This window comes from Pteronotus mesoamericanus, unplaced genomic scaffold, assembly GCF_021234165.1.
Source record: "Pteronotus mesoamericanus isolate MK-2021 breed Mesoamerican mustached bat unplaced genomic scaffold, CSHL_Meso_final contig_90, whole genome shotgun sequence".
NCBI classification, from domain to species: domain Eukaryota; kingdom Metazoa; phylum Chordata; class Mammalia; order Chiroptera; family Mormoopidae; genus Pteronotus; species Pteronotus mesoamericanus.
In genome coordinates, this window is record NW_026555277.1 from 48,029,108 (window position 1) to 48,049,709 (window position 20,602).

Genomic DNA, 20,602 nt, shown 5'->3' on the forward strand with positions numbered 1-20,602 from the left:
CTGCCTGGCTTTTGACCTTAAGTTGGGTGCTTTCTGTCATTGGTGCGGTGCCTGAAAACATGATCCAATTTTCACTTGGCTATTTCTACGGGACCTCGAAAAGCTAAAATATTGCAAACAATGGGACCTACTGTTTAACACAATGTACGTTAACAATTCCCTCCAAGTGTAAATATTTCAAAGTGCCAGTGTGGAAAAACAAAACCCCAGGTCTCCACGACGGATCACACACAACGAAAATACTCAACTCGCAGGCTTTTGCTGTATTGTTTTTAAAAGGAGGAGTAGGGCTATGGTTTTTAAAAAACATCAGAATGCTGCAGCTAGCAAACTGAGTGTTTGAGAGGACGGCTCTGTGGGTGCAGACGTCCGGGCGTTCGTTCCTTCAGCGACGGGTGCAGCTTGTAGGAGGTGCCAGGACAGAGCAGGAGACGCCGCTATCCCTACCTACGCCTACAAGGAGTCTCTCCCACCCCTTTTGGAGTTACTACCCAAGAGCTCTAGAGAGAGAAGTACCCCGAAGAGTGTCAGGCTCAGCTCTCCGCCCGGCCTGCTAGGGTTCCTGACACGCCAGCATCGGGGAGGGGCGGAGAAGGGAGAGGGCGTTTTCTGCTCGGATTCCAGTTGGAAAACAAGGAAAAGAGAAGGCAGTTGCGTAACTTGGACCTGGGGTGCGGCTGGAAGAACAAAGAGGTCGTGATAAGCCCGAGCAGCTCTCGATCCTCTACGCGCACCTTTATGACACTGGAACCCACACAAGTCACCTCCGCCCGGGAGGAGCGCCAGTGTAAGAGCATGCAGATTTCTCGAGTCCAGTCTGGCCTTACAGGATCACAAATTCCGTATCTGCACCCAGTCCTTCTAAACGGGGTCCAGGCTGACTTGTGCCCAGGGAAGTTTGAAAACAATCGCTTCACGTCTGACAGCACCTCAGTTCACAGCTCAAACGAACTCAGCGCCGTAGCTGCGGCTAGGCCACGCCTCAACCGTGCTTGGTCCTTTCCTTTGGTCCCGCCCCACTGCTCAGCGTGGATTGGTGTCGGGGAGCAACTCTGGCGCTGATTGGGCAGCGGAGGAGTCGCTCGCGGAGACTGTAATTTCGGGTGCTCCAGGGTGCTAAATTTATCTTCAGAAGAGCGACCGTGCCAGCCGCGAATCGGATCTCTGTGGAGGTGGCATAGGCGATATCCCAGAACTGAGAGCATCACCCTGTCCCCGAATCCTTTCCTGTTTTATTTTTCATTCCCCCCCTCCTCCCGCCTCACCCCAGTCTGCGACGACTGGCTCTTGACCCTGTTCAGGCCTCGGTGAAGGTGAGGACCAGAGCCGCCACGGCGGCTAAGTGGTGCGCTCTGAAATGGCCGCTGCCTAGAGCTGTCTAAAATGGCGGCCGCAGGCTCAGCGGGGGACCGCGGCGCTGCTCTGCAGCCCAGCCGCAGCATAGACCGTTCTCTCTATCATGGATGGAGATGAAGTAGACAGATAGTGTGAGGTGCTGAGACATGCTCATGTGGTTGTGAGCTGAGGCGGTTGTCCGGGGACGGGAGGGAAGAGTTGTGTAGGCGAGGGTGGGCTCCGACAGGAAGCGAACCCAGATGTGGCGGTCCGTGGGCTTCGCGCACCAGTGACAAGGAGGAGTTAAGGGATGGCTGTCCCGGGCCACACATCAAGGTGACCGTTGCTAAAAGCATTTAGGTGCTGTAAGGGATGTTCATACCTACCTCCTGCATAGGCTTTCTGAATGGACTGCACGCCAACCCAGCCCTCCTGCCCCTCAGGGTATTCAAAGATGGAACGACCTGGGGGTGGGGGTTGAAGAGATTGTGCTGCTTTCCTTTTTAACCGGAAGAGATAAAAAGTGAGGGAGCCGTGCCCCCACCCACCCCATCCCCATCCTTTTCAGGGAGTGGAATAGAAATTTTGCTCTCAAGGGAGACCAGATTCTTTGTCCTAAGAGACCCAGGGAAGCACCTTTAAAGAGGTGGGGTTGAGGCCTGAAAACAAGATTCCCACTCCGTTGTGTCCTCTAGCAGCAGAAGAAAGGGATCCTCATCTTTTAGGGCTTCCAGCAGCCCCAGGAAGTCCTGTTTATGAATGCAAATACAGAAAAGATTCTCAAAGAAAGAGAATCTACTGCTCTTTTGCTCTCAATAATGGAGAAGTGGGGCTTTCTGCTGCTGCCAGTTTGAGATACTAGACTTTATGGCAGTTGTAACCCATTGTAATCCATTTCTTTCTGCACTGTGTAACTCCTGGTACCAGATATTTTAGTGCTTGGGAAATTGAGAGTATTCGGGGATACACAAGTAATGGCTAAGCAGGTGGGCTCTGCAGTTGAACTTTTTGGGTTCTAAGTTCTTAAAAGGTGTGTTAACGTAGCACGTGACTTAAGTCTGTCTATTTGTTCCATCTCTGAAGTGGGGTTATTGTTAGTCCCTGACTCTCAGGTTTGTTTTGAGGATTAAATGAGCTAATCTATATGAAGGATTTAGCAGTTAGTGGCACATTGTAAACAGTCATCACTCAGTAAACATTAGTAACCTTGGAGTTGGTTATTGAGGGGACAAAAAACAGTTAGCAAAAAGCATATTCCATGTAACATTTCCATGTACAGAGTGCTCCCATTTTAGATTACTTTCAATGATTAGTTTTTGAAACAATTAAGGTGTGGCTGTACTTTTGAAATTTAGGTTTAGTTTTTGAAAGTTTTAAATGTATTTCTATGAAGTCAGTGGGTAAGGGAACATCTCAAAACAATGAAATGACCAGGATATTAAAATGGACAAAATATTAGCATATTTACTATGTATGTTAGGCATCTTCTATTTCAGTTCAAGATCTGCATTGCAGTACAGAATCATTTGCACTACCTGGATCTAAAATAAAATTGTAATGGATGGTCAACTTGGAGTTAAGTAGTTAATGCTGCTTTTGCAGTATCTAATTTTAATTTTTCTCATTCTAGGCTATTGGTTACTTTCCTTCCACCCCATCCCTTAATTTTATTCTTTTGAAGAGTCTGCATTTCAAGCTGCCAAGGAGTCTGTGATTCCAGAAGGGAGTACTCCTCATTTCAGGTATCTTACTTACCCTCTAGCTATTAATAGGAAAACCATTTTGATTCAGGATCTAAGGTGAGAATACAAAGCTTATTCTGTAGCCAAATCATAAAGTTTAAATTAAAAGTAGCTATATTTGGATAGACACTAAATTCCTATTTCTTAATTTATAAAGCTAGTATTCTTCAGAGGTCCTAAAATTTGTTTTACTTTTCCTCTTATTTATGCTTTTTTAAATATAGGAATAAACTATTAAAATTAGAGTTTATGTTTTCTTTAGGTCTTGGTTAATTTTTCATCTATAGTATAATGGGATACAGAGTAATCAGTAAGATTCACATTATTTTGAATTAGTCTTAATTTGGATAATATAACTTTATGTAATTTGAAGTTCAGAGAAATAGTAGCTTTTGGTTTACAGTTTATTTAGGATGCAACAGAATTCTTTGTTTTGCAAAACTTGAACTGGTTTTTTTTTTTTTTTAAATCCTCATTCAAGGGTATGTTTATTGATCTGGACAGAGAGGACAGGATTGTGGAGGGAGAACATTGGTTAGTTGACTCCTGTACCAGAGATCGAACCCACTACCTTTTGTATGGGACGATGCTCCAACGAACTGAGCCACCCAGCCAGGGCTGTTTGTATGTGTTTTAATACAGCTCATAAGTTGCTAGCCCTGAAAGGGGCCTTCAGGTGTGTAATAGTACCAGCAATGAATGCATCTAATGGCAATAGGCATCAGAAAGCTAAATGAGATTACAAGGTACCATGAGAAGCAGTTGGTAAACTATGCTCTATGCTGTTTGTGTAAATAGAGATTTATCGAAACAGAACTGTGGCCATTCTTTTATGTACTGTCTATGGCTGCTGTCATGCTACAACTACCGGATTGAGGAGTTGTAACAGAGACCATATGGCTCATAAAGTCAAAAAAATATTTACCATATGGCCCTTTACAGAAAAAGTTTGCCAACCCCTGCCATGGGACATATTCTTCAATGTCCCTTAAAAACACACTTATCAGCGCTTCATTATTTCTTAACCCAATGGTTCCCGAATTATGTTTTAAAGAATATTATCTAAGTAAATAAGCGTTCTGAGAAAAAAGGTCAATGCTAACTAACAATAGATTTTTTTCATAGTTTATCTTAAAATATAAGTTTAAAACTACTAAACTCATTTCTATAGCTTTTATTTTTATGTGATAATCTACCTTTAAGAAAAGGTGTGCCATACCTGAGAGCACCAGGAAATCGCATGAGAGATCACCTGATAGACGAACGTGTGATGTTCCATCTGCGCATTGATGCATAGGCAGCATTTACAAATTAACTGATGTGTTGCTATATATCATCTCTTTGATGATTGCTCGTCTTCTATGTATCCTGTCTTATAATTTCAACAAATCTGTGATACTCGATGTTTTTTCTAAACTAACCATGTTTTGTACCACAAATACATTGCCTATGGATCTATTGCCGAAACAAGGAAGTCTTAAACAAGAAGTAGAATCATTTTATCAAATTGTGTCTGATTCAAATGATCAAAAAGTTGGAATATTACAAAGTGAAGATGAACAGTTGCAGCCTTCAGTTTCTAAAAAATCAGAAGATGAGCTTTCCAGGGTCCAATTTATATCCAATTCCAACAAAATAACATTTAGTAAGAAACCAAAAAGAAGAAAATATGATGAGAGCTATTTGTCTTTCGGATTTACTTACTTTGGAAATAGAGATGCTCCTCATGCTCAGTGTGTGTTGTGTAAGAAAATTTTGTCAAATAGCTCTTTGGCCCCTAGTAAGCTTCGAAGACATTTGGAAACTAAACACGCTGCATATAAAGACAAAGACATAAGCTTTTTCAAACAACATCTTGATTCACCTGAAAATAATAAACCCCCAACACCTAAAATTGTCAATACAGATAATGAAAGTGCTACAGAGGCATCATACAATGTAAGTTACCATATAGCCCTGAGTGGAGAGGCTCATACTGTTGGAGAATTGCTTATCAAACCTTGTGCAAAAGATGTCGTGATGCGGATGTTTGATGAACAGTACAGTAAAAAAATAGATGCAGTGCAGCTATCAAACAGTACCATTGCACGTCGAATTAAGGATCTAGCTGCTGATATTGAAGAAGAGCTTGTTTGTAGACTGAAAATTTGTGATGGGTTTTCTCTGCAACTAGATGAATCAGCTGATGTTTCAGGACTTGCCGTGCTACTTGTGTTTGTTCGTTATCGATTTAATAAGTCTATTGAGGAAGACCTACTTTTATGTGAATCTTTGCAAAGTAATGCTACTGGTAAAGAAATTTTTAACTGCATCAACGGTTTTATGCAGAAACATGAAATTGAATGGGAAAAATGTGTTGATGTTTGTAGTGATGCTTCTAGGGCAATGGACGGGAAAATTGCTGAGGCTGTCACCTTGATAAAGTATGTGGCTCCTGAAAGTACTAGTAGTCACTGCCTATTATATAGACATGCACTAGCAGTTAAAATAATGCCTACATCTCTGAAAAATGTGCTAGATCAGGCAGTACAAATCATCAATTACATTAAAGCTCGACCACATCAATCCAGACTACTAAAAATTTTATGTGAGGAGATGGGTGCCCAGCACACAGCACTTCTTCTAAATACAGAGGTGAGGTGGCTTTCCCGAGGTAAAGTTCTTGTAAGACTTTTTGAACTTCGTCGTGAACTGTTGGTTTTCATGGATTCTGCTTTTCAACTATCTGATTGTTTAACAAATTTATCTTGGCTGCTAAGACTTGCATATCTTGCAGATATTTTTACTAAATTAAATGAGGTTAATCTGTCAATGCAAGGAAAAAATGTGACGGTGTTTACAGTATTTGATAAAATGTCATCATTGTTAAGAAAATTGGCATTTTGGGCTTCATCTGTAGAAGAAGAAAACTTTGATTGTTTTCCTACACTAAGTGACTTTTTGACTGAAATTAATTCTACAGTTGATAAAGATATTTGTAGTGCCATTGTACAGCACCTAAGGGGTTTGCGCTCTACTCTGTTAAAATATTTCCCTGTAACAAATGACAATAATGCTTGGGTTCGAAATCCATTTACAGTAACTGTTAAACCAGCCTCATTAGTAGCACGTGACTATGAGAGCCTCATTGATTTAACATCTGATTCTCAAGTGAAACAAAATTTCAGTGAACTTTCCCTAAATGACTTTTGGAGTAGCTTAATTCAAGAGTACCCAAGCATTGCAAGACGTGCAGTTCGTGTTCTTCTTCCCTTTGCTACAATGCACCTGTGTGAAACAGGATTTTCATATTATGCTGCAACAAAAACGAAATATAGGAAAAGGCTTGATGCCGCGCCTCATATGCGGATCCGACTTAGCAACATTACACCGAATATTAAGCGGATATGTGATAAAAAGACACAAAAACACTGTTCTCATTGAAATTGAAAGGTTTTGCATGTCTCATGATAACCAAATATAAGATGAAAATAAAAGATTTACTTTATCTCTGGCATTTTGGGATTTTAAATAAAAGTATTCAAATTTTTTTCTATTTCTTAGATTTTAAGAAAACTAAATCAAAAAATGTAAATGTATTATTTTGGTATTTAATCTTCATGTTATAACTTCAAAGGGTTCCATGGTCATAACTTTATCTTGATTCACAAGAGAAAGTCCCAATTCCTTAGCATAACATACCTCTTTAGGATCTAATCCCTACCACTCTTTCAAGCCATGCCTACGCTGCAGCCTGCCAATCAACATCCATTTCCTCAACATCACACTTAGGCTTTATGGTCTCCAAAAGCTATTACTTCTCCTTGCTTCTTGACAAATTCTTTTTTGCTTTTCAGCACTTTGATTTAATTTATCATAGACATGTATATTCTCTATCTCTTTCTATTTTGGCCTTATTTTTTGTGTCTGTCTCAACTGTGACAGCTTGGTAGTCTCATGATTCCCAGTTGGACTGAGCTCTTAAAAGGGTCTTACCCAGCTCTGTGTCTCCAGTATTGGCAAAAAGCTTTAATGAAGTGTGATGCTCAATGAAAGAAAAAATGTTGAAGCTGAACCACAAAAAACTGGAATAGGGCATGGTGGATCATATTTGTATATTCTGCATGTTGACAGAATGCTACCCTTTGTGATTTTGGCTCAATTATTCTGTTACCTAGAATTCAGTGTGGCCATTAGACAGAGATCACTAAGAATGTCATAGTTCTGAAGGGAGGAATTATGAAGAACATTTTCAGATATCTTCTTTGTTTCTCAGTTCCTATATACATTATTGCACATTCCATACACTGTCGTCTAAGTTAATGAGATTTTACTATACTTGAAGATAATTAACCTCGAAACTTCTTATCAATTTATTAGAATATTATGAAAAATTTCTGACAGTCCCGTCTGTAAACTTCCCATATCACACCACACAACACAGATTACCAACTCAGTGGTAATCAAGAGTTACTGTAATCAAAAGCTACTGCAGATATCCATTATTTATTTGATCTCACCTATTCAAACCAGTTTCCCATTTGGGAGAGTAGGAGTACCTCTCCTCACTAAGGCAGAATGTGGTAGAATCACTAGATTTAGGTATCTGCCCCACTGCTCAACTACTTAACATTGGCCAATTGAGCCTTCCTGAACATCAGTTATCTCATTTATAAAAATAATTGTGCCTCTGTGAAGTGTTATTATTCAGACTGAGAATGTATAAAAAACTAACAGTGGGTGATCAGGAATAGATACGTGATATATGTTAGTTCCCTGCCATATCCTCCTCTGTCCCAGTTAAACCACTCCATACTCAAACTCCTAGTTTTGAGTTTTTGTTCTTTATGGAAACTCAACTGCTATCCAGGTGGAAGGACCTGAGTTAGTCTGAGACAGCAAGATTAGGCATCTCTAGTCTATGCTTTTTCCCCTCTGTCACATTATTAAGCACCTATTTACCTGTCGGTTACCTTGCTAGATGCTTGTGCGCCATCTATAATTTTTACAACAATCCTAAGGGATTAGGTAATTTTTGAATTTGGCCAAGGTCACAAAATAAATGGCAGAACTTAATATAAAATGGTCTTTTCCAAAGACAAAACTTTTTGCAATTACCACCTTTCAAATTTTTCTGATAGCATCAAACAGTGACTTGGAAGTATACCTAAAATGTCCTACTGAAGTCTAAGCATTTTTTTTGAAATCCTGTGAAGCAAAGGTTTTCTCTAAATTCATCCAAAATTAGCTATTTCAAAGTATGAGTGCTTATTGTAAAATATAGGTATTAAATTGTTATCAAGTAAAATTAATTTTCTAAAAAGATTTCTTTATACTAGTTCATTCATGCTTTTTGTCAACTAATCCCAGAATTAAATCTAGCCTAGTTTTAGAATCATGTATAATGCCATAATGTCTACGTCTGCCTGACACTTAATAACTATACCCCTTATGTGATTGCTGAACCTGAGCCTTTGATTAGGTCAGCTGTCAGCCTCTTAAGATGTAAGACCTCTTATGCTTTATTTACAATTTTTCCCCCTAACCTCCTCCAAGGGTCTAGATACCTACATTTAAACTGAAATCTATTGACTGGGACCCTGCTATCTGCTACTATCTCTTCAATCCCAGCCCTATCCGACTTGGTTCTTGATGCCAGCTTCTCACCTGTATTATTATAATATTCTTATGGCACCCTCAAGTGACAGCTACGCTTCCTGTCTGTCCATGAAACAGTAGAATTCCCCTAATATGTCCAACCTAAAAGGACTTTCCTACCTTCAATCCCTATATTTCTAGTAATTGAAATAGCCTTGACTTACTAATGGGGATTATTTTCTATGTCAATTTTGCACCATTACCATACATAATTATACAGATTATAATCTCTTGTAGCTAAGACTCCTTTTGGATCATTCATAGAACTTAGCAAATTTCCAGTACAAAAAGTGCTCAGATAATTCCCTAGTTTAAAGGGTAAAGTATTAATGTGAAATACAGTTCATACAATAACATTATGAAAATTAGCTTTAAAATCCTTAGCCTTGCTTAAACAGATAAAGCAATAACTATTACTTGCCTTTCAAATACTCTGAAAGTATTTAATAAGCCCCTCTGTTGCCTTAAAAATTCAGTTTTATTCCCCAAAATATAATTCACTTAACAACTCCTGAAAAACTACACTAGCTATGTAAATCTAGGTGCCTCTGGAACTTAGCATGTTTACTACTATAACTGTACTGTTAATTACTACAATGGAAAGAATTCTGAAGTAGGTATCAAGAGACTTGTGTTCTGCAACTAATTAACTGCCTTAGATAAGTTCATTCTCTCTAGACCTTAGTGTCTTCATTTATTAAATAAAAGGAGATGAGTTAGAATGAGCCCTAAAGTTTTTGTCAAATAAGATAAAAATTTAAACCTAAATAATGGCTAGCACAATAGTAAGATGTGCTCAGTTATTTGAAATACATGGGTTTTTTCTTAGAAGCCAAGCTTTTTCAATGAATCTTACTATACTACTTTCCACCAACCAAATTATAAGATGTATAAATTGTCTCATCACAAATACTTAATTGGATGGAAGGAATGAAGTGCTTTTTCAGAAAGGAGATGATGGGGTGGGAGGAAAAAAAAAAAGAAGGAAGATATACTTTGAAATTAGAAAACATGGGAAAACCTAAAATACGTTTGATTATAATTATATTGAAATCCAGTATAAATTAAGGACTACTAAAATGTCAGATAGGCTGCAGTGCAAATTGTTGACTATATCCCTAACATCTATTTTCCTCTTGCAAACCATACCTCCATTTTTCAAGTATCCATTCTTCCTCTACACAATCCATGTACTTAAGCAAGAGCTAATCTCGCTCCAGCTTTGAGAATTTCATCTTAATAGCTTTCAGACTTTTGACTCCAGTTCACAATAAGAAACATTTTACATTATAATCCAGGTGTGTACAGTATGTGTGAATACCAAAGTTACATAAAACAGTACTACCCCTCCATATGTGCAGTGCAATCTCAAGTCTACTTACTTTTTAAAATGATTAGAATCCAAAGATTAATTTCAGGATCTATTCTTGGATTATGATCCACCATCATTTGAAAAACACTGGTGAATGTAATGCCATTGCCCTTATAAAAATTGTTCAGGAACTTGGATGTAAGCCTATTAAGGCATAGTATTACTCGAGCCACAAGAGTAGCATGTGACATAATACAGGCTAGTGAAAAGAAAGGGCAGTGTTATAAGGGACTTTGAGAAAAGATGTTTCCCCACTCTTAAGAGATAAATGTCCTGTATACTTGAGAGACCTGGGATTGCTGCAGCTCTCTAGCTACCGGCATGGGGATAAAACCAAAATCTAGAGGAAGACAGAGCCAAAAATAATAATAATAATAATGAGAAATGAAACTAGAGCCATGGTTGAACCACACTTGATCAATATTCCACCTTTAATTTTTTTGTTATTTAGGCCAATAAACTGCCCTTTATATTTAAGACACTTTACATTAGGTTTCCTATTCCTGTAGGCAAAATCATCTAATATCATAGTCTAAAGGGAAAGCAATATAAAACTATAATTTATTGGTAAAATTAGCTGCAGAGATGAGATGAGTGCCATCCCAAACTAAATCTGATTTCTGGTTATTCAGCCCTCTACCATAGTGTTATTGTTCTGGTCTATAAAATATTGCCACTGATAATATTTCATGGACCAGAACTAAATCAGCATATTTTGACATTGTTAGATATCATCAAATGCCATTTATTACTCTTAGTGGCACAACTCAGTAGTATATGGATTTTACTTAATCTCAGTCTGGACTAGTTATAAATTGGATATATAATTCAAATTAGAAATTTACCTTGAGAACATATCTGTTCATTTTTCCTTTAATTTATAAAAGACCCTGGTAAATAAATGGAGTTGTTTGGTTTTTTTTAAGGTTTAATAAGTCATGCTTTGCAGGAGAATCAGAAATAGTTTGAGTAGTCTCCTATTTTAAAAGTTGCTTTCTGTCAAAGTTGTAAACAAGTTCCCTAAAGGATTATTTTACCTTCTCAGAAGAGTTATGTGTTGACAAGGCAAAATCTCACATCGCAGTTAGCGTGACATTCTTGACAAATACCTTTGAGCAAAATAAACCTTTCCCCAAACAAGCTGGGACTTAGGTTTAAGGTGGTGATCTAAATGCCTACATTTGATCCTACCTTCCTAAAATTCAATAGACATGCTTAAGAAAATACCAAATTTAGACTAAATCTATAATCCTAAGAAATGAAGTAAAGGTGTCATAACTCTCAAAGAATTTACATTCTAGTGGGAAAGACAAACCATTAATTGCTATGTAGAAAATAAAACAGGTTAATGTCAGAGTATTGAAGAGTATCAACCAAGTTAATTTGAGAAAGTCTCTTCAAGAAAGTGATATTTGAGCTGAAGCCTGAGTGATAATGAGTCAGTCGAATGAAGATTGGGGAAAGTATTCCAGATGGAGAGAAGGCAAGGGCAAACATTGTGGTAAAGAAAGCCTGGTGTGTTTGAGGAATAGAAAGATTAATATGTCTGGGATAAAGAGTACCACGAGCATGGTGGATGTCAAAGAGAAAGGAACTAGATTACATAGGGCATTAGAGGCTAATATAAGGAGCTTGGATTTTATTTCAAGTACAATGGGAAGCCATTGTGGTTCTCAAGCTGGAGGAGTTGCAGGTTAGGGTACCATGTCCAAGTGGTATTTGTAAATGTGTGGGGGCACTGAAGAAAGAGCTATTATAAGGGTGTTTTAGATCTATTAGTACAGATAGAATGTCCACCCACATAGGACTTTTTATTTTGAAGAGCTCAAAGTTTGGGTGTCATTGGGGCTTTCATTACTTCTGAGGAGACCCAGAACTTTAGAGACCTCACTTTGAAAAATGTACATATTAGTTGAAAGATTCTCCATCTACATTCTTAAGAGCAGGGAACATATATTGGACCTGTTTTCATCCCATATAGTACCATGTTAGTTTCCTTGTGGCACTGTTTTGTGGCACAAATTTGACAACCATCTGAATTTGAGAGCGTGCAAAATTATCTCTTGTCATAAGAAAATGTAGTGCATTGATCAAAGTCCTATGATCTATAAAAATGCCAAGATGTGGCTTTCAGTCTGTTTTTATTGAGTGACGGGATGAATGTTGAGTTTCCAAGCCTTATCTAGTAACTCTTCAAGTTGGCTGCTACCACCATATCCTTTTTGCTGCATAACTCTTCCCCACACTTCACCTGTCTCTTAAGAAAGAGAATTCCGTAGTTTTTAGTGGATAGAGGAGTAAAAGAGGCTTATCCTTGGAAATGTCACTGTTGGAATTATTTTTTAACTTAATGTTTCAACTTCTCCCACCAGGTGAATTCAAGACTTTCTATAAAGAAGTAGCCCTAGCTTCTGCCCAAGATATGTAAGGGAAACTCAGGTCTGAATGCTACAACACTGGTTGGCTCAGAATGGTAGAATAAGATTTTATTACAAGGTTTTTCTCCATGCTACTAAAACAACATCTTAAAAATAACTGTGGATGTCCATTTCCAGAACACTTCATAGGTGTTAAGCAATTTGGCAGTAGGTTATATAACCATGTTACAGCTATGGAAAAATTAATTGCCTGACACTTAAGAGATACATAGGGTTTAGCAAAGGACCTTTAAAATGCAAAATGTTAGTTTTTCTATCCTACATGTATAAATGGAAAGGTAGACAATATCTCTTATAAGAAGTAAAGTGTCCTGGTATATTGTTAAAGCCTCACATGCTTTTAGGAACTTACTAAAAGGCTCCCAGGTTCACTCAACAACGTTCATTCACCATTTTTTCCTCAACCAAGCACCTATTTCAAGAAGTACTCTATAACACACCTACATTAACAGCAATTCACTTTTCAAGTACCTGTCACAGCCTTTATTAAATATACATACAGTATTCCCCCCTTACCCAAAGTGAATGTGTTTTAAGTCCTCCAGGATGCTTGAAACTGCTAATAGCACTGAACCCTATATATACTGTTCTTTCTTGTACATACATATCTATGGTAAAGTTCAATTTATATAAATTTGACATAGTAAGAGATTAGCTGTAGTAAAGTAGGACAATTATAACTACTGTAGAAAGTTTGTGAACGTGGTCACACAAAATACTGTACTGTAGTCACCCTTGTGATGATGTGCAATGATAAAATGCCTATGTGATGAGATGAAGTAAGGTGAATGACAGCAGGCATTGTGACATAGCATTAGGCTACCATTGACCTTCTGATGATACATAAGAATGTGGATCATCTGCTTCCGTTGATCCTGGATCATGGAACCATGGTAATGTTCATGATTGGGGAAATTTAGTGTTTTTGGACCGCAGTTAACCATGGGTAACTGAAACTAAAGAAAGTGAAACCTCAAATAAGAGGAAACTACTGTATAATATATCAAGTCATCATACATCTACCACACAGCTGTCACCAGGAACTAAGGCAGTATACCTTTTAAAGAAGGCTTTGGAAACAAATTATTTTCTGACAGTCAAAATGTGTATTCTAGAAAACAAGCTATTCCCAAGGGTTCAGTGTTCAGTCAGACACAATACAGAGATATAGTCTGTTGTGTGCTGAAGTTCTAAGTCTTAATTTCACAATAAATTGACTACCAATTAGGTTTTCACAGTGTCCCTGCAAGCATCAAATAAGTCCAGCACTCCTTAAATTGTGCAACAGCAACAAACTGTACATAGTCTGTTTTTGCTTAACTTTGTATTCAACATAAAAAGTAGACTTTCATCAACTAAACTTCATGCCAAAACATGAAATGAATAGAACTTATGAAACAGATGCCAAAGATCAAGGCACAAACCCTGTTATGAAAATCAATGAATTGTTTGGAATATGTATAGAGCATTTATCTAGTATTTAGCCAGTGAAATACAGAAACACATAACCATGCCTCTGCTTTGTATTACATCATTGCTATTAGGACAAATTTAATGATAAAGCAAATGTTACATTTACAAGTCATAAACTATTAAAAACACATTAATCCAGAATAAACTTAGGAAAGATGTAATTACTAAAATATTTAAAATCTTACATCCAATTTTGTAATAAAAGAGGGAATATAAGATCCTTGGGAGCAGAGATCTTGACTTATCAATCTCTGAATTTTCAGAAATACTTAGAATAATGCCTGACACCTAATAGTTGTTCATTAAATAAATGTTGAAGACTGCCAGTCAAGATGGTAGGCGTAGGTAAACATGGTACTGCCCTCCTGCTACAACCACGTCAAAACTACAACTAACTGCCTGAAATCTGGCCGAAGATAAGTTCTGCAACTATGCAATTAAAGACGAAGCCACATCAAAACTGGTTGGAAGGGCAGATACAAAGAATGGCCTGGTCCCACAGCCATATGTGGCAGGTAAAAATTGGGAGGGATATCTTCCATGCAGAGGACCCTCCTGAGGAACAAGGGGTCCCAGCCCCATACCAGGCCCTCCATTCCAGGGTTCCAGTGCCAGTAAGAGAAGTCCCCATAATGTCTCCCTGTAAAACCAGTGGGGATTGAGTTTGAGGGAGATGGAGGACTTCTAGAGTCCCAGGCAGTTCCTCTTAAAGTTCCCATGCATGGACTTACTCATACTCACTTGCTCTGGGCTCCAATGCTGGAGCAGTAGCTCAAATGGCATTAGGGACATACGAGGAGGAACTGAATTATCTGTCATCAAGGTGAGAACTTGGGGGTCAGCTTTCTTCCAGACAGAAATGTTGGCAGAGGCCATTGTTCCTTTGATGAGCCCTCCCTTGACAGAACTGGCAGGCAGGCTCTGTATCTGAGACTCCATCAACCTGCCTCCACTGTTTGCCCTAATCTGGTGATTCCCAGAGGCCCAGCCCACCCAACTTTCAGGGCTTCCCAAGCAGTTTCCAGTGGCTTTACACACAAATGGCCTGTCTTGGCTCATGCTTCAGATTTTCCTAAAAATCTCTCAAACAAGCAACATTTGTCCTCAGCGTGCTCCATACCTCTCACCAAGTGTCCTCAGGTTTGGCACTAGCAGCAGCCAGCCTTGGTTTGCAACTTAGCCTCACCAGGGCACCTCTAAACCCAGCACAAGTAGGAGCCATCTGCAGATCACTTTGTATCTCATGCCAGGTGGCCTCAGGCAGAACATAGGCAGCACCTGACTTTGGCTGGCACCTCCCAGAGGCCCCAGAGCCAGCACACCCAATGGACAGCTTCAGAGCACATTGAAGCACCACTACCATCTAACCACCTCTAGAAGCAATGCACTCAAGGGGCAGACTCAGCAGGCATCGGAGCCCCACTGAAGTAAATCCTGTTTTGTGGAGTGGGCCCCTGCATAGCTGAATCTTCACAGTGGTCAGTGGTCAAAGTCAGTCCTTGCAACTGATCTGCCTGGGGGTAAATCCCTCCCATTGATGTTCCAACAGCCATGAAGGCTCAACTACAAGAGGAGGGTATACACAACCCACACAGGGGGTATACCTCAAGTGTCCAGCTTAGGTGATTAAGGAGACAGTGCCACTGGATCCTATAAAACATCTACTACATCAATCCACTCTACCAAGCCTGGGAGACATAGCAGCTCTACCTAATACATAGAAACAAACACAGGGAGGCTGCCAAAATGAGGAGAAAAAAGAAGCATGGCCTAAATGAAAAAAGAGAACAAAATGCCAAAAAAAATACCAACAAAATAAAGACAAGCAATTTACTAAATGCAGAGTTCAGAAAACTCATTATAAGGATGCTTAATGAACTTAGTGAGAACCTCAACAGTATAAAAAAAAGGACCAGTCAGAAATGAAGGATACACTAAATGAAATGAATAATTTACAGGGAATCAACAGTACAGTACATGAAGCAGAGAATCAGATCAGCAATTTGGATGTAAGGAAGCAAAGAACACCAAATCAGAACAGCAAAAAGAAAAAAGAATCCATAAAAAATGAGAATAGTGTAAGGTGCCTCTGGGACATCTTCAAGCACACCATTTGCATCATGGGATGCTGGAAGGAGAAGAGAGAACAAGAAATTGAAAACTTACTTGAAAAAATAATGACAAAACTTCCCTAACTTGGTGAAGGAAATGGACATACAAGTCCAAGAAATGCAGAGACCCCAAACAAGAAGCATCCAAACAGGCTCACACCAAGAAACATCATAATTAAAATGATAGAGGTAAAAGAGAAAGAGAATCTTAAAAGCAACAAGAGAAAAGCAGTTAGTTACCTATGAGAGAGCTCCCATAAGAATGTGAGCTGATTTCTCAACAGAAACTTTGCAGGCCAGACGAAGTGGCAAGAAATATTCAAAGTGATGAAAAGCAAGTAACTACAACCCAGATTACTCAACCCAGCCAAGCTGCCATTTAGAATTGAAGGACATATAAGGAGCTTCCCAGACAAGAAAATGCTAAAGGAGTTCTTTACCACCAAACCAGTATTACATGAAAAGTTTAAGGGTCTTTTTCATAAAGAAGAGCACTGGCTGGTGTGGCTCAGTGGATTGAGCACCAGCCTGTGTGTCAAAGGATCACCAGTTCAATTCCTGATCAGGGAACATGACTGGGTTGTAGGCTAGGTCTCTGCAGGCATGCGAGAGGCAACCAATGGATGTTTGTCACACATTGATGTTTCTCTCCCTCTCTTTCTCCCTCCCTACTCCCTTCTTTAAAAAATAAATAAAATCTTTTTAAAAAGATAAAAATATGAACATAAAAATGGTGATAAATACATATCTATCAAAAATTGAATCTAAAAAACAACGTAAGCAGAACAGAAACAGACTCATACATACAGAGAACACTTTGAAGTTTGCAAGATGGGAGGGGTGTTGGAGGGATGGGTGAAAAAGGTGAAGAAATTAAGCACAAATGGGTTGTTATAGAATAGTCATGGGGATATAAAGTACAGCATAGAGAATATAGTCAATAATATTCTAATAGCTATGTGTGGTGTCAGGTGCCAGAGTTATCAGGATGATCACTTATAAGTCATATAATGTCTAATCACTAGGGTGTACAGCTGAAACTAATGTAATAATGTATGTCAACTGTAATTGAAAATTTTTTAAATGATTTAAAATTTAAAAAAAGGTTAAAGGTGAATAAGAGCCACAGTGATGGCAGGAAACAAGTACATTAAGCCAAAAGGCTATTTTTATCTTGAGTTTCAATGAAGAACCGAAGAAAATAGACTATGAGTCTCTGTAGACTTGTAATGCAGACTTTTTGGAGGAGGAGAATCAGCAGAAACCAAGAGCAGTGAGGCTTCAAGGTTGTAGAAGGCAATGAGGTCTTTGGCCACAGAGAATTGACCACATATGAGAGTAAATATACAGGGGTGGGCAAAAGTAGGTTCATACGGAAAATACAATAATTGATAATATACAACAATGAATTCTGTTTCATCTACTCACAACTGTAAACCTACTTTTTCTGACCCCTGTGCATATACAAGCACATATTCTTCCATGGTTGCACATTACCCCAACAGAATCCTCAGATCATTTATGTGAATGGAACAGGAAGGAATAAATATAAAGTTTGTTCCTTTTTGTTACTCACAAAAAACTAATCTTTAATTGGGAAAATGGCTCTGTAGAAATTGCTCACTATACCTGTGCCTCTCCTACTCTTTCTTCTTACCTACTTTCTGTGGAAACTCTGAATGAAGTCAGAAGGGTTTCTGGACTTCTGTGATACCAGTATTAGGCTGATATGCTCAGTGGCAGAGAGACTCCTAGGCTAGGAGGAAGGAATAGGCAACCCAGAGGAAGAGAGCCATACTTCTTAGGGTGCCTGTGGCAGTGGACGCATGTAGTACAGGGGAGGCATGCAACAGTGAGGCAAGGCATATGGATTAGAAAGAGGCCTTCTGAAAGAAAAGAAAGAAAGAAAGAAAGAAAGAGGCCTTCTAGCCTAGGAAAGTGAGAGACTCCCAGAAGTCTGGGAGTGCTAGAGAATAAGAGAACACAAGATTCAATAAAAGTTAACTTGAATTAATGGGGACTATGAGTGATGTGAGTAAAGTTTAGAATCCTTATTTGGAATGTCTTCTGTTTCCTCATAGCTCTGGGCTGATTCTCTGGGGCCTCTGGATTCACTGGTGTTACAGGTATCACTTCTTCTAAGGAAGTTATTCAAGGGAAACAATAACAATAGCAATAACACGAGCAGAAGGTACTATCATGGGAGAGTTGACATCTACCACAACAAAGGCAGAAATGTTTGGCACAGGAAGCCCAGGGACATCTTCCTAAGGCTGTTGGTCAAATTATACAGGTTTCTGAGAAAGCAAACCAACACCACCTTCAACCAAGTGGTACTGAAGAGGTTGTTCATGAGTCCCCCCACTGGCAGTCTCTGTCCCTTTCCCAGATGATCTGGAAGATGAAGCTTCCTAGCCAGGAGGGCAAAACTCCTATGGTTGTAGGGACTACAATCAATGACATGCATGTCCAGGAGGTGACCAAACAGAACATGTGTACACTTTATGTAAGCAGCTGTGCCTGGAGCTGCATCTTCATGGTTGGGGGCCAGATCCTCGCTTTCGACCATCTGGCTCTGAACTTGCCCAAGAGCTCTGGCACCGTCTTGCTTTCTGGTCCTCGCAAGGGAGGAGAGGTTTACAAGCATTTTGGCAAGGCCCCAGGAATCCCTCACAGCCACACCAAACCCTACATTCGATCGAAGGGCTGGAAGTTCGAGTGTACAAGAGGCCTATGGGCCAGCCACAGCTACAAAACAAACGCTGGATGCGACTTGGTTATTAAAAAGATTTTGGATGCTGAAAAAATGAAATAACTAAGTGTTGAATTAACATGGTAATTATGAAGAAGAATAGGTTTGAATCTAGTCTTTGACATTTTCTAGTTGTGGGACATTGGACAAGTCCTGTAAGTTCTCTGACCCTCAGTTTCTTCCATCTGTAAAAGGAATATTTTTTTTCTGTTTTTCCAGTGTTATTTCTTTGAACACCTCCAAGCAATTCTCTACTTCTCAGTGGACACTGACCAGATAGGCTACAATTTAATTCAGTTCTAATACTCTCTACCCGAAGATAGTGTCAGATCCCACAGGTTAAGGGCTCAGTCCTATAAGACTGAGAAAAAAGTGAAGGTATGTCTATGACACCCCCTTATCCTTTCAGATGACAGTAGCAAATCCAGGTCAGCTGTGCCTCTCTGACTGAATGGCTGTAGGTTGACCTCTATAAGGCCACTTACAACATGCTAGCTGACTTCCTCAAAGTGAACCAGTGAGAGAGTGCCAGTAAGAGAGAAGTCACAAATTTTTATAACCTAATTTGGGAAGGGTTATCCCTGCAATTTTCTTTTGTTCAATTCATTAAAAGAAAATCCACAGTGAACCAGGATACAGGCTCTCGACAGACACTGAATCTGCTGGCGCCTTGATCTTGGACTTCCCAGTCTCCAAAAGAACTGAGAAATACACTTCTGTTGATCATTTAAAAAAACAAAAGTGGGGTGGGGGGGCAGCTAGATTCAGCCCACACTCAGAAGGAGAGAGTATCACACAAAGGCATGAATAACAGGAGGCAGTGATCACTGTGAGCCATTTTAAAAGGCTGCCTCTTACAATCTCATAGTGGTCAAGTTGCTTATCCAATTTTACAAAGCTTATATGTAGCAAACCTGAACTTCCAAATCACATCTGCCTGACTACAAAGCCCACAGTGTTTCCATCTATTACTCTTTTCTCGATGAATGCATAGGAACAATGTCGAGTTGGCATATACTCATCTAGAATCTAATGTTAAAAATCTGTTTGTTCTCTAGGATAGAATAAGCAAGCCATCTCCGTCCTAATTGTTTTTCCTAGGATTGTTCATCCCAGTCATTTTCTTCATGATAGCACAAGTTACACCTTTTCCTTTTTTGGTCCATTGTACTATAAATTCTAAATTTTAGTGATACCAGAAGTTTCATGTTTTAAAAATTATCTGAAATGTGAATTACCGCTCGGCAAGGCCATCTAAGAAAAATAATCTGGTGGACACACTAGTGTTGCTGATAACCTAGAAAGTGTATCTTTTCATTTGTTAATTTATTCATAGTTGAATGGAAAGGACATAGCCATTTGTAAATGAACAATAAAGCTGTATACAGGAGCTATGTAAATTCAGAGACAAATGTGGTTAGTTATGAGTCAAAAAATAAAAGAAAAAATACTTTGAGTCTTGAAGAATGAATCTGAGTTTACCAGGTGATACAGGCACAGAGTTATTAAAAACAAAAACAAAAAACAGGGCCCAAGATTGAAGATTACCAAAAGATTGGGAGTTTCGACAACTCCCTGAAAGTCGAAAGCAAGAGTCAGATTTCAAACTCAGAGACAATGGATACAGGTAGTTGAGAGGGTCAGGGTAAGGGGAGGGCATAATATCTTAGAGCAACCATAAAGGGTAACTGGGGAATGGAATTTGAAACTTCTGGTTTAGTTGGCTTCTCCCTCCACTCACC

General features: G+C 39.1%; 2 protein-coding genes across 2 annotated transcripts; both read left to right on the forward strand.

Annotated features, from left to right (window-relative positions):
• The first annotated feature begins 1,098 nt into the window (after positions 1–1,098).
• ZBED5 (zinc finger BED-type containing 5) lies at positions 1,099–6,586 on the forward strand. The gene is made up of 3 exons (XM_054586101.1): positions 1,099–1,313; positions 2,966–3,077; positions 4,281–6,586. Exon 3 carries the CDS (start codon positions 4,422–4,424, stop codon positions 6,498–6,500), a length of 2,079 nt encoding a protein of 692 aa, XP_054442076.1. The 5' UTR covers positions 1,099–1,313; positions 2,966–3,077; positions 4,281–4,421; the 3' UTR covers positions 6,501–6,586.
• LOC129080687 (60S ribosomal protein L18-like) lies at positions 1,646–19,561 on the forward strand. Its single transcript, XM_054586191.1, is given in 4 exon segments — positions 1,646–1,671; positions 3,017–3,077; positions 18,190–18,471; positions 18,474–19,561. Coding segments are annotated over 4 exon segments (819 nt in total). The 3' UTR covers positions 18,924–19,561.
• Positions 19,562–20,602: the final 1,041 nt, after the last annotated feature.